The sequence below is a fragment of the Protomyctophum bolini genome (genome assembly GCF_963924005.1).
Source record: "Protomyctophum bolini genome assembly, chromosome: 9".
Taxonomy (NCBI): domain Eukaryota; kingdom Metazoa; phylum Chordata; class Actinopteri; order Myctophiformes; family Myctophidae; genus Protomyctophum; species Protomyctophum bolini.
In genome coordinates, this window is record NC_137870.1 from 4,593,107 (window position 1) to 4,608,106 (window position 15,000).

General features: G+C 44.6%; 1 protein-coding gene across 1 annotated transcript in view; it reads left to right on the plus strand.

Moving 5' to 3' along the window:
* ryr1b (ryanodine receptor 1b (skeletal)) overlaps positions 1-15,000 on the plus strand; it is a 162,794-nt gene that overhangs the window by 43,619 nt on the left and 104,175 nt on the right. Inside the window, 18 exon segments of the mRNA XM_080771534.1 lie at positions 118-304; positions 569-704; positions 1,581-1,676; positions 1,787-1,905; positions 2,373-2,506; positions 2,950-3,191; positions 3,670-3,862; positions 4,656-4,872; positions 5,193-5,297; positions 5,520-5,623; positions 6,412-6,495; positions 6,776-6,935; positions 7,037-7,184; positions 9,033-9,238; positions 10,573-10,747; positions 11,572-11,777; positions 13,089-13,438; positions 13,940-14,075. Coding sequence (XP_080627660.1) covers positions 118-304; positions 569-704; positions 1,581-1,676; positions 1,787-1,905; positions 2,373-2,506; positions 2,950-3,191; positions 3,670-3,862; positions 4,656-4,872; positions 5,193-5,297; positions 5,520-5,623; positions 6,412-6,495; positions 6,776-6,935; positions 7,037-7,184; positions 9,033-9,238; positions 10,573-10,747; positions 11,572-11,777; positions 13,089-13,438; positions 13,940-14,075 — 2,998 coding nt within the window.

The following is a 15,000-nucleotide window of genomic DNA, read 5'->3' on the forward strand; positions in this document are numbered from 1 at the left end:
TCCTTAGTCCAGTTACCCTGGGTAAACATAGTACCTTTCCTTTCCTTAGTCCAGTTACCCTGGGTAAACATAGTAACTTTGCTTTGCTTTGCTTTGCTTTGCTTTGCTTCCTTCCAGGGGCCTGGACTCTCTGAGTGGGAAGAACAAGGCCCCGGGCACCGTGGCCCTGCCCCTGGAGGGGATGATCCTCTCCCTGCAGGACCTGGTCTTCTACTTCCAGCCTCCCGAGGCGGAGCTGGAGCACGAGGAGAAGCAGACCAAGCTGCGCTCGCTGCGCAGCCGCCAGAACCTCTTCCAGGAGGAGGTGAGATGAGATTGTCTTTTGGTGTTTTACTTTTAAACATTATTTAGCTATTGAAAAATAGCAGATCTACAAGCGAGCTTTTAGGTCTGCTATTTTTGAAAAATCTAAGATTTTTTTTAAATCTGATCTCAGGTCAGAATAGGTTAATAATGAAACTGTCAGGATGTAGAAGACATTTTTAGAATCTGATCTCAGGTCAGAATGGGTTAAGTAAAACTATACACAAGCTGACCATTCCTTCTCCCTTGTTTTGGACGTCGTCAGGGCATGATCACCATCGTGCTGGAGTGCGTGGACCGGCTGAACGTCTACAACACGGCCGCCCACTTCTCTGAGGTGGCCGGAGAGGACGCCGGAGAGTCCTGGAAGGAGATCGTCAACCTCCTCTACGAGCTGCTCGGTAAGGAGGACGTCCCCTTCTCTTCTCTTCTCTTCTCTTCTCTTCTCTTCTCTTCTCTTCTCTTCTCTGTTTCAGCTGTCCCCTATAAGTCTAAAGAGAGACACTAGAAGCATGTCCTCTTCCTCCCACACCATCTGTCGATAGGCCGTTCACCAGTTCTTAACTATATACTTCATTACGTGCGGTTCACTTTGCCACCGATGCGCAAACTGCCCAACACGATGAATTTATTAGCCACTTTCAGCCTGGGGGAATAATGGGCATGCAAAATGTTGAAAAATCTTCAAAGACTTAAATTGTGAAACTATCAGATCTATACCAGCGACATGTTGTGAGAGCTGCTTGGAGAGTGGAAATATTCGCTACACGAAACACGGGTGCAAAGACAAACTGCATGGATGCTTAGGGCATTCACTTCTATAGTCATTTTTTACTAGTTGAATAGTTGCTTGGTTTACTGGTCGACTGGTCGACTAACTACCTATTATTATAAAATAAAATAAAAAACTTTTTTTTAATATATAAATATTTGTACATTTCAAAACTGTGTACATTGGTGACTATAACTATAATCTACCTGATCTTGAGGCCTACAAAAAAACACAAAACTAAAATAAACTTTTTTTTTTTTTTTACAACTAGTCAACTAGTACCAACACGGTCGACAAGTGGATTTAATGCCCTAATGGATTTAATGCCCTAATGGATGCATATGCATCACTTTATGCTGTCTAGTACGACCACAAATTAAACATCCACACACTTGTGTTGATGCGTCGCCTTCTTCTCCCAACAGTTGAAATGCAGTGCTGCTGCCAGCATTATAAGCGTTCATTAGAATGACTCAAATATGTGTGTCTCCTCTCCAACCCACAGCCTCTCTGATCCGAGGGAACCGCTCCAACTGTGCTCTGTTCTGTGACAACCTGGACTGGCTGGTCAGCAAGCTGGACCGGCTGGAAGCCTCCTCAGGTACTGGACGCTCTCACAGTCACATTTAGGCCTGAATAAAAATAAAAAGTCTTCTGAAAGAATATATATGACATGGGTCCGTACTAAACGTTGTTGTTGGAATGTTTCAGGTATCCTGGAGGTGCTCTACTGTGTGCTGATCGAGAGTCCTGAAGTCCTCAACATCATCCAGGAAAACCACATCAAGTCCATCATCTCTCTGCTGGACAAGCACGGACGCAACCACAAGGTCTGTCTTTTGTTATTATAGGACAGAACAGAACAGTCAGTCTTTTGTCTGTATTTTGTTATAGGACAGAACAGTCAGTATTAAGCCACACTGTGTATTGTAGGCTCAATATGTCAGTTTGACACATTCAGTAGATCCCGTGATCTTTTGTGGTCAAATATAATTTCTAGTAGGACTATAGTAAACAATAAAAAAATTAATCGCTATTAACATTTTGTAAAAAAATATATATATTTAGCCCCATGCTCGAATGCCCCCGCCCCCCTGTCAAAAACAGCTACAATCCCTAAAATGAAAGAAAGCAGCAAATGAAAAAGATTTAACACTCATCTTCTACTTTCTCTAATAACAACCTAAAACATGAACCTTGGTTGAAAAAAACTAAAGTTGTCCTTGAAGGTTGGCAAACTGTGTGTGCTCTGCTCATGACACCAATTCCTCCTCCCCTCTCTCTCTCTCTCTCATAGGTGTTGGACGTGCTGCGCTCCCTGTGTGTGTGTAACGGTGTGGCTGTGAGGTCCAATCAGAACCTCATCACGGAAAATCTGCTTCCGGGTCGCGACCTTCTGCTGCAGACCGCCATCGTGAACTACGTAACCAGGTATTTGCACTTCCGGGGGAACCAGATCGAGGGCAGCATACAGTTAGTCGAAAAACAGAATCCAGCAGCAGTTCCTGGTCTTTTCCCTGATGTGCCCTTAAGCAAGGCACTTGAGTCCCGAGCAACAACATTAGGATAAAATCTACTGTACTATTTGGCAGGGAAGATTGTCAGTGTTCCTACAATTCCCATTCCCACAGACATGCAGTGTATTTGAGCTAAAACGTTCACTGTGAAAGAATATATATTCAAAGATTTGTGCCACATTTTCACGAAAAGAAAAAAAAAGTATATTTTTTTCAACAGCTAAAGCATAACAAAATGCTTTAAAAAAACACCAAAAGGGGTTCTCGCCCCAAAAATGTGTTAATGGGGCAACCACACTTAATTCGTATATCAACTACAGCTAACAGCTTCTTCTCCATCTTTCTCGTCCTTCCCAGCGTGAGGCCCAACATCTTCCTGGGCACGTGCGAAGGCTCCACGCAGTACAAGAAGTGGTACTTCGAGGTGATGGTGGACAACGTGGAGGCCTTCGTCACGGCGCAGGCCACGCACCTGCGCGTGGGCTGGGCCCTGACGGAGGGCTACAGCCCCTACCCGGGAGGAGGAGAGGGCTGGGGAGGCAACGGCGTGGGCGACGACCTCTACTCCTACGGCTTCGACGGGCTCCACCTGTGGTCAGGTACGGTACTGCACGGTGGTGGTGGTGGGGAAAAAAACGCACTCACAATTTGCACTTAACCAATTCTGACCTGAGATCAGATTCATACGAGGTTTCCACTGGGCACACACTGGTCTGATTAACCCATTCTGACCTGAGATCAGATTCTAAAAATGTCAGTTGTTCTTCTTCAAAAATGTCTAACCAAAGACTAGTCTAAACTAGGGCTGCACGATATGGACAAAAAATCATATCACGATATATATGGCAGATATCTCGATATCGATACGATGACGATATATTGTGCAGCCCTAGTCTAAACTAAGTACGTACCCCAGAAACATAGCTTTTTCAGAAAACTGTCCTTTTCAAACAGACATTTTTAGCATCTGATCTCCGGTCAGAATGGGTTAATGAACTGGTGGGCGGTGGTGCCCACATAAAAACGACATTTTAAACAAATACTGTACCCTTTTCTGTGCCCCGCCCCCCACCACAGGCACCGTCCCTCGCCAGGTGGCGTCCCCCGGCGCCCACACGCTGGCGGCGGACGACGTGGTGTCGTGCTGCCTGGACCTGAGCGTGCCCTCCATCTCCTTCCGCATCAACGGGCACCCCGTGCAGGGCATGTTCGAGAACTTCAACGTGGACGGCCTCTTCTTCCCCGTCATCAGCTTCTCGGCCGGGATCAAGTAAGGGCTGGGCTGGCTTCAACTTCACGCAGTGTTGTTTTTATGGCAGCAGATTTTTGATTTTAGTTTTTTTTTAGTCGTATTTTATTTAGTCTCTTGAATGGTTTTCGTTTTCGTTTTTAGTCACATTTTAGTCACCTGGAATGTTTTAGTGTAAGTCTAGTTTTAGTCGACTAAATAGCATAGGATTTTAGTCGACTAAATCTACTGGTGATTTAGTCGACTAAAATTTATTTCGGTGGGCCTTGATGCCGTCGTATTACCGTTTTTTACATTTGCTGAAAATAGCAGATCTACAAGCTTCGCGACGTGTCGCAAGCTTGTAGATCTGCTATTTTCAGCATGCAACAAAGTGTAAAATGACTCATACTGGATCTCTTGTCCACTAGTCCCTTCCCAACATTTTAGTCTAGTTTTTACTTGTTGATGAAATTTTCAATATATATTTAGTCTTAGTTTTAGTCATCATAGACTATAGTTTTCATTACGTCTCCATTTAGTTTTCATCAGTGGAAAACAGTTATACGCGCCGAACATTTTTCGTCATAGCTTCACTCGACGAAAACAACACCGTTCGTTGTTTGCGGAGCGGTCTTGATACCGGAAGGTCGCTAGTTCGTATCCCCGGACCGGCACGTTAAAATTTCCACCGTTGAAGTGCCCTTGGACAAGGCATTGAACCCCTACCATGAAATGTTCTATGAGCAGGGCCTGGCTGTAAACAAGTTCTTGAGCTTAGTCCAGTTACCCTGCAGGGTAAACATGGTAACTTTGCTTTGCTTTGCTTTGTCAGGGCTCGCTTCCTCCTGGGCGGCCGTCACGGAGACTTCAAGTTCCTGCCCCCTCCGGGCTACGCCCCGTGCTACGAGGCGCTGCTGCCCAAGGACAGGATGCGCATCGAGCCCATCAAGGAGTACAAGCACGACTTCGAGGGCGTCCGCAACCTGCTGGGTCCCACGCAGTCCCTGACGCACACGTCCTTCACGCCCTGCCCTGTGGACACGGTGCAGGTACAACAAAAAAAGAAAAAATAGCAGACCTACAAGCTCGTAGCTTGCTAGTAGCAACTTGTAAAAATGCCCAGAAGTGAATGCCCTAGTCAGTGTGCTGTTGAAGTGAATGCCCTAGTCAGTGTGCTGTTGAAGTGAATGCCCTAGTCAGTGTGCTGTTGAAGTGAACGCCCTCAGTGTGCTGTTGAAGTGAAAGCCCTAGTCAGTGTGCTGTTGAGGTGAATGCCCTAGTCAGTGTGCTGTTGAGGTGAATGCCCTAGTCAGTGTGCTGTTGAAGTGAATGCCCTAGTCAGTGTGCTGTTGCTCTGTGCCGTACATAGATCGTGTTGCCGCCCCACTTGGAGCGTATCCGGGAGAAGTTGGCGGAGAACATCCACGAGCTGTGGGCCTGCACGCGCATCGAGCAGGGCTGGACCTATGGATCGGTGAGTAGACGACGCTATAAAGATGAACCCATTCTGACCTGAGATCAGATTCTAAAAATGTCTTCTACATCCTGTCAGTTGTTCTTCGATTAAAATAAATAAATAGCAGACCTACAAGCTCGTAGCGCGCCACTTGGTGGCGCGCTACGAGCTTGTAGATCTGCTGTTATTGTCAGTTGCTGGAACGCGTAGCCTATAATTGTCCGTATGTTCTCCTAACAGTTCAGGGACGACAACAAGAAGCTCCATCCCTGCCTGGTGGACTTCCAGAGCCTCCCTGAGCCCGAGAGGAACTACAACCTCCAGATGTCTGCAGAGACCCTCAAGTGAGTGTTTTTTGAGAAATGGTTCACAATGCTATAGGCAGTGATTCTCAACCTTTTTAATTTAAAAACTGATATATTGATTTTTGTTTGGGGTGCGTTTTACTCATTGCTGGCTGTCTGAATACCGAAAAAAAGAAGGTAATTAAAATGTTGACATATTATTCACTAGTCGACTAGTTGAACAGTCGACTAGTTGCTCAATGCCCTATTGTGATTGTGTTTCTCATTTTCATTTCATTTCATATATATATTTTTTTCATTTCAGTTATGGTTTTACATGATTATATTCATTTTACTTTGTATTTTTTACATATTCCATATCAGAAAAGAAAAGGAGCAGGAAGAAGATACATCTTATTTATACCTGCCCCTATCATTAAAAACAACATCTAATTGATGCTGCTACCAACCATACATTTTATACATCACCATGATTACATCAAATAAAAAAGAAAGAAAAGAAAGAAAAACAACAAAGACAAAAGAACATAGAGCTCAACAACGCAGAGGGAACAAAATAACACTTATATCTAACCTTCCAATTCATATTTTATCATTTTTTTCCTTTTTAAACACTTTCTTAAACTGAAACACCGTTGTACAACTCTTCAACTTCTGTGAATTCCATAACTTTATACCTGTAACAGAAGTGCACATTTGTTGTGTTTCTGCTTGACCTGTGTGTTCCCCACAGGACTCTGCTGGCCCTGGGGGTAATCACGTGGGTAATCTGATCTCAGGTCAGAATGGGCCCTATTGTGACTGTGTTTCTGCTTGTATCCCCCCAGGACTCTGCTGGCCCTGGGCTGTCACGTGGGTATGGGCGATGAGAAAGCAGAGGAGAACCTCAAGAATGTCAAGATGCCCAAGACGTACGGCAAACACCCCTTTTTTTACATTTTTATTTTTGTAAAGATTTATTTGTCGATAGTGTACCAACCATCCAGTACATTTACTTCTAATGTCTGTTTGAAAATGACAGTTTTCTGAAAAAGGTGTTTCTATGTCAGTCGTTCTTCGATAAAAAAAAAAATAGCAGACCTACAAGCTCGTAGCGCGCCACTTGGTGGCGCGCTACGAGTTTGTAGATCTGCTATTTTTCAATAGCTAAAGCATAACATATACTTAAAAAACACTCACCTCTCCTTTCAGCCACATGATGACCAGTGGATACAAGCCCGCCCCGCTGGACCTGAACCATGTCAAGCTGACCCCCAATCAGAACCAGCTGGTGGAGAAGCTGGCGGAGAACGGGCACAACGTGTGGGCCCGGGACCGCGTGAAGCAAGGGTGGACCTACAGCATCGTGCAGGTCAGATAATAATGTCCACGTCTTTGGGAATTATTTAGACTAGACCTGTACGTGCCCCGTTCGCAGGACTAATGTTGTTAAATCAATGTTTCTTTGTGCAGGACATCTTGAATAAGCGTAACCCTCGTCTGGTTCCCTACAACCTGCTGGACGAGAGAACTAAGAAGACCAACCGAGACAGCGTGAACAACGCTGTCCGCACTCTCATTGGCTACGGCTACAACATCGAGCCTCCGGACCAGGAGAGCAGTGAGTTCACCTGAGATGAAAATGCTATAAAACCAGTGTTGTTTTCGTCGACTAAAAATATGACGAAAAATGTCTGTCGACGAAAACTACATAAAAACTAAATAAAAACGAAGCCATGATGACTAAAACTAATACTGTCAACAAACAAAAACTAGACTCCGGTATAGAATCCAGTATAAGTCATTTTACACTTTGTTTGCATGCTGAAAATAGCAGTGTAAAAACAGTCATTACGACGGCATCAAGGCCCGCCAAAACACATTTTAGTCGACTAAAATCTTAGGATATTTAAGGCTCATACATAGTCTGGATTTTTGGTGGTTAGGTGACCACCGAACTACAACATGACGTCACTGAGCCGCGGTGAAGAGCAAACCACCGCCACCGCTCTAGCCCTTCTCTCTGTTTTTACTCACCACCGCTCAACGTTATTTCAGCTCCGGTGGTCAGCTCACCACCGGAGCGGTGGTCACCTCACCACCAAATTCGAAATTTGTTGCCAAAAACAACACTGGCTCTACAACGATAATGAGATGGAAGCAAAACCTTTAGATTTTTCCACTCTAATTCTGACTTTAGCTTCACATTGGTATTGTAGCCTGGCTTCAGCCCCAGCTGAATCGCTATAAAACCCATAAAGCAATTTAACTGGTGTGAAGTGAGGGGCGCCTCTTATCGTCATACATTCATCATCGTCATACATCACATTCCGTGCTCAGCCAAGAAAGCTTCAGAAAACTGCTGCACCGAGAGATCTTTCAGGCAGAATAATGGGGTGAAATTAAATGAAAATGGTGTCGGGCCACAGTGAAAGATTCTGAACAAAACCAAAACAAAAGCCTATAGAGCGCCGCAGTCCCTCCCCCTTTCAGAAAAGCGAGTGGCCCAGGAAGTGGAAGCCCCATGCATTCTCCCATCGGCACTTTTAATATAATTTATTTAAAGACCGTTACGCCGCGGACAAAGCCAATTCGGATCGTGACGAATCATGACAATGAACACAATATTTTGGGACGATCAAATCATTAGAAAGAAGAAAAGAAAGTCAGGAGACAACACAATTTGTTTTATTTTTCGTCTTATAAATTATTTGATCGGCCCAAAATATTGTGTTCATTGTCATGATTCGTCACGATCCGAATTGGCTTTGTCCGCGGCGTAACCGTCTTTAAATAAATAATATTAAAAGTGCCGATGGGAGAATGCATGGGGCTTCCACTTCCTGGGCCACTCGCTTTTCTGAAAGGGGGCGGGACTGCGGCGCTCTATAATGACACGTCAGAACGCCAGTGGTGGAAAAAGTACTCAATTGTTTTACTGAAGTAAAAGTACCAATACTGCAATTTAGAACTACTTCGTTGCAAGTGAAAGTACGGAATTGAAAATGTACTTTAAAGTACTAAAAGTAAATGTATTCATATTGCAGAATGTCCCATTTCACAAGTTCTAAATGTGTAGAAAATCTGGACACTGGGCTCACTTCCTTCCTGGACTACAATTTCCATAATACGTTGGTGCACTGCTCCTCCTTGTGGATAGGGGGAGGTCTGTCTTACTGAGACAACATGTAGTCCAGGAAGTAAGTGATCGCAGTGTCCATGACATCAGAGACACTGATAGCTCACTGCTAAAATCTAAAATATCTAAAACCACATAATATTACACACATAAAGACCCCCAGGAAAGTGTTCTTAAAGCTCCTAAATGTCATTAACATATATGTTTTTGCAAAAAAGGGTGAAGTGTCCCTTTAAGTACAGTACTTAAGTAAAAGTACTCAGTTACTTTTTCCACCCCTGTTGAACTCTCTCTCCCCTCTCTCTCTCCCCCTGTCCGTCAACGCTATAGCGGGTCACGGACCCGAGGACGGCCGCGGGGACAAGGTGCGCATCTTCCGTGCGGAGCGGTCCTACGCCGTCACGCAGGGGAAGTGGTACTTTGAGTTCGAGGCGGTGACCACGGGGGAGATGCGCGTGGGCTGGGCCCGGCCCAACGTGCGCGCGGACGCCGAGCTCGGCTCGGACGAGCTGTCCTGGGTCTTCAACGGCAACAAGGTACTGGTCATCCAACGCTTTATTTTTTTTAATATTTTTTTTATCCCACGATTTTGTAACCCATTTTTAACCCCTGTGTCAATCATCTAATGTGATCCTGGGCTCTACACACCCTCCACCAACCTAGTCCCCATATATGGGGGACAAGGGGAGAGCAACGGACTTGAACTCATGCTTCCTTCATGCCTGAGTGTCCAAGTCGCTCCTTTACACCTGACAGGGGGGAGTTTCCCTGGTTGGACGTAGCGTGTGGAAGGAACACGTTATTCCAACCAGTTCCTTTCCCCTCCATCAGGCGCCCAAGCTATGTTTCTATGTCAGTCGTTCTTCGATTAAAAGAAAAAAATAGCAGACCTACAAGCTCGTAGTGCGCTACTCGGTGGCGTGCTGTACACAAAGAAATACAACAACAGTATACATAAACAGGGCAACACAAGGACAAAATGCAGTGGAAGCAGCAACTCTTAATCAGTATGCCAAGGAGTACAAGTGAGTTTTCAGACGTGATTCAAACACAGACAAAGGGTCGAGAAGCTCTGACATTTAGATTTTGATTTAGGGAACTTGAGAAGTGACTTTGTCAGTCGACTTCAGGGCCCTTGATGTCGATACTTTGGGAGCTATACAAGTTCCGATATGTAGACTGGATGCCGACCCATTTACAGACTTAAAAGCCAATTAGTAAGTATCAGCACCTGAGCTGTATTGTTTTGGAACTCTTTAAGAGTATAAGTTCTTCTTTGTCTGGGAAAACCATAGCACTGACGAAGGTCTGAGGACCGAAACGTTTGCTTTTTACTTGCACCATGAGCACAGAGCACCATAAGAGCATGATAAAATAAAAGAAAAAAATATGAAAATATTTTTCCAAGTCTCAGTCTAAGGAGTTTTACTTATTTTTCGATACGGTGAGCGAGTCTTTTCCTGTCAAAGTTTCCCTTATGTTTTTGAGACCACCGCTACCGTAGTCAAGTTTGAAGAAAAAAAAGGACAAAGAAAGGCGCAACAGTTTTCTCAGTGCTTCAGACTTAACCCATTCTGAACGGGAACCCCTTTTGGTGTTAGCATTATGTTATGCTTTAGCTTTTGAAAAATAGCAGATCTACAAGCTCGTAGCGCGCCACCGAGTGGCGCGCTACGAGCTTGTAGGTCTGCTATTTTTGAAAAATTGAAGAACGACTGATATTTTTAGAATCTGATCTCAGGTCAGAATGGGTTCATCAGACCAGTGTTTGTCCAGTGGAAACCTCGTATGAATCTGATCTCAGGTCAGAATGGGTTAAAAGCAAACATTAAAATGTTGTGACATTATTGTGACCCTGCTCCTCCTCCAGGCCCAGCGCTGGCACGTGGGCAACGAGCCGTTTGGGCGCCAGTGGCTGTCTGGCGACGTGGTGGGCTGCATGATCGACCTGACGGAGATGAACATCATGTTCACGCTCAACGGAGAGATGCTCATCAGCGACTCTGGCTCCGACATGGCCTTCAAGGACCTGGAGACGGGCGACGGTATGAGGAGAATATGAGGCTTTTGATCGACCGTACAACATGGTTCACTTACAGTACAAACACTTAACTCATTCAGGCCTGACGTCGAAATTTAAAAAAGAAAAGTTTTCTAAATCTGAAAGATTTGTGCCACATTTTAACGATTTTTCAAAAATAGCAGACCTACAAGCTCGTAGCACGCCACTCGGTGGCGCGCTATGAGCTTGTAGATCTGCTATTTTTCCAATAGCTAAATTATAACATAATGTTCAATGGGCTATTATAAGCGTTCAGTGATGTAAATAGGTTTTTAATGTAATGAGTCCCGGGATGCAGGGATGGTCTTTTAGATGAGTCCCAGTCCCACTTCAACGGCGTTAGGAGTCATACTTTGCCTTTTTGTATATGGTTATAATGTGGTTATATTCATGTAGAAAACAGAAGGAGAAATGATTGTTATTGTAACTAAAGCTAGGAAAATAAACTAGGATAAAAAAACAGTACAGTAGTGCATCCCGTGGATGCAGAGGTCGTTGATTTTTTGCGTCCCTTAACTATGAACTGCATTCTGGGATGCAAAATGCACCCTATTTTCATGTTGTCCTATTTTCATGTTGCCTTTGCAACACATTTTCACGATTCTTTTCAAAAATAGCAGACCTACAAGCTTGTAGATCTGATAATTCTTCAATAGCTAAAGTATAACATAATGCTTAAAAAAAAACACCGGAAGGGGTTCCCGTTCAGAACGGGGGTTAAGTATACTTTGGTATACTTATAGGGTAAACGACATTGTGCGTTAAAGTGACGTGTGTGTGTGTGTGTCCTCCTCCTTCCCAACACAGGTTTCATTCCAGTGTGCACCCTGGGACTGTCCCAGGTCGGACGGATCAACCTGGGCCAAAACGTCAGCAGCCTGCGGTACTTTGCCATCTGTGGCCTCCAGGAGGGCTTCGAACCCTTCGCCATCAACATGAAGCGAGACACCACCATGTGGTTCAGCAAAAGCCTGCCCCAGTTTGTGCCGATGCCTGTCGACTACCACATCGAGGTAAAATAACACCCTATGCCTGTCGACTACCACATCGAGGTACATATAATATAGACCCTATGCCTGTCGACTACCACATCGAGGTACATATAACATAGACCCTATGCCTGTCGACTACCACATCGAGGTACATATAACATAGACCCTATGCCTGTCGACTACCACATCGAGGTACATATATCATAGACCCTATGCCTGTCGACTACCACATCGAGGTACATATAACATAGACCCTATGCCTGTCGACTACCACATCGAGGTACATATAACATAGACCCTATGCCTGTCGACTACCACATCGAGGTACATATAACATAGACCCTATGCCTGTCGACTACCACATCGAGGTAAATATAACATAGACCCTATGCCTGTCGACTACCACATCGAGGTAAATATAACATAGACCCTATGCCTGTCGACTACCACATCGAGGTACATATAACATAGACCCTATGCCTGTCGACTACCACATCGAGGTACATATAATATGGACCCTATGCCTGTCGACTACCACATCGAGGTACATATAATATGGACCCTATGCCTGTCGACTACCACATCGAGGTACATATAACATAGACCCTTTTAGAGAGGGCTAACTAAAGCTAAATGTTACTCGTCAACTATTTATTGTGCCTATTCTAGAGCGTCGCAGTCCTTTTCAGAAAGTATTTATTTAAAGACGTTTACGCCGCGGACAAAGTCCGCTTGTCGTGACAAATCATGACAATAAACACAATTTTTACAAATAATTAGAAAGAAGAAGAAAACGGCAGGTTACAACACTTTCTTTGTTGTTTTTCTTCTTTGTCATTTTTTTTGGACAAAAACAAAAAAGCGACTATAGATTGTATCGTTTTATATTTATGTGTCCTTGTAATTAGGATGTCAGGCCTGAATTGTTTTTTTTTTCCTTCTGCCACGGTTTAGCTAATTCTCATGAGACGTTAGATGGTACATGAAATTGTCATCAATCAGTAGAAGTTGTGTGCATTACTTTTTTTATAGCGCTTTTCCAAGTGCTCAAAGCGCTTTACAACGGTTCATTCATTCATACATTGGGAGGTGAAGCGGCGAACAGTCGACGCCAGCGTCCTCACTTCCCACATTCACACACCGACGGTGGCAAGCTCACACCGACCGACTCATTGGAGGCAACGTAGGGTTCAGTGTCTTGCCTCAAGGACACTTCCACATGTAGGACAGGAGGGTCCGGGATTCGAATTTAATAAAGTGGGGGCCGTGTACATCTCACGTGAAAGGCTGACAAAACGTTCTCCGTTTTCTTTCGTCTTCGCCCCCACACAGGTGTCCCGCGTGGACGGGACGGTGGACAGCGCCCCCTGCCTGAAGCTCACCCACAAGACCTTCGGCTCGCAGAACGCCAACATGGACATGCTCTTCCTGCGCCTCAGCATGCCCGTGGAGTTCCACGAAACCTTCAAGGTGGTGCCGGGCTCCACGCCGCTCACGCGCAGCCTCACCATCCCCGAGGAGGAGGTGACGGTCATCCGCGAGCCCGACACGGAGTACGAGATGCTGCAGAAGTCGGCCAGCCGCAAGGAGCAGGAGGACGAGAAGAAGGAGCCCTCGGTGGCCAAGGACGTGATGGCCGAGAACGAGAAGGACACCATGTCGGAGAAGGGCAAGAAGAAAGGGTGAGTTGTTGTTGTGGTGTCGTAAATATGTTTGTCTTTGTTGTGAATGCTGAATTTGTTGACCCCGTTTCGACCCAAGGACGATTCTACAAATGTCTTCTAAAGACAGACAGTTTTCTGGAAAACCCCATGTTTCTTATGTCAGTCCTTCTCAAACATTCTCATGTCAGGGACCCCCAAAAATGATATGTAATTGGCCGCCGACCCCCATTTGAAAATATGTAGTTCCAGGGACCTCCTCCAGAAGCAAAGATTTGAGTTAAAAAAACGTTCACTCTGAAAGAATATATATATTCCAAAATTTGTGCCACATTTTCATGATTTTTCAAAAAATAGCAGACCTATACAAGATCGTATGAGCTTGTAGATCTGCTATTTTTTCAATAGCCAACTCGACTGCGGCCGCTCGTAAATTCTGCGAGTGTTTAATAATGTCATTAAGGGTTGCTTGTGCTGACGACATCCTCTGTACTTGTGTTATGTATCTGGACTCTTTATCAGATTGTTCCAAAGGGCAAAGAAGGTCGCCACGACAACGTTATCCCCTCCCCCTCCCCCCACCATGGTGACTCGGCTGAACGATGACGTCGTTCCCGACGACAGAGACGACCCTGAGTTCATCGTCTTCACGACCACGGTGAGCCGCTAATCTCACTCCCTTCCGCAATTAATTAATAATTCATATTCTATTATTTTCTTTTTATCCCATTTTTCCGCAAATGTCTTCTTCTAAATCCTGACTGTTCTCTTGAAAAAAAAGCTATGTTTTTCTATGTCAGTCGTTCTCAAACACTTTCATGTCACTTTTCACGATTCTTCAAAAAATAGCAGACCTACAAGCTCGTAGCGCGCCACTCGGTGGCGCGCTATGAGCTTGTAGATCTGCTATTTTTATCAATAGCTAAAGAATAACATGATGCTAACACCAAAAAGGGGTTCCCGTCCCCAAAATGGGTTTAAGTAGACTCAGGTGTGCTTTTAGAAGTTGAAAAAAAGAAGAAAAAAAAAACATTGTGTGCTTCTCGCCTGTATCTCTTGTCTATAGAGCGTCGCAGTCCCTCCCCCTTTCAGAACAACGAGTGGCCCAGGAAATGAATCGCAATGCATTTTGACCATAGGCATGTCTTAGATTATTTATTTAAAGACCTTTTAAGCGTCGTACGAACGAAGCCAACTCTTGTCGTGACAAATCATGACAACACACACAATACGTTGGACCAAACAAATAATTACAAAGAAGAAAAACAACAAAAAAAGTGTTGTAACCTGCCGTTTTTTTTCTACTTTCTAATTCTTTGTTTGGTCCAAAATATTGTGTGTGTTGTCATGATTTGTCACGACAAGAGTTGGCATCGTTCGTACGACGCTTAAAAGGTCTTTAAATAAATAATCTAAGAAATGCCTATGGTCAAAATGCATTGCGATTCATTTCCTGGGCCACTCGTTGTTCTGAAAGGGGGAGGGACTGCGACGCTCTATACACGTGTGTACTATATATTTCTGAGAGGTGTACTGCATTTCATTTTGGGACTCACTCGCTGTTTTCCGTTGTGGTTGTGGTT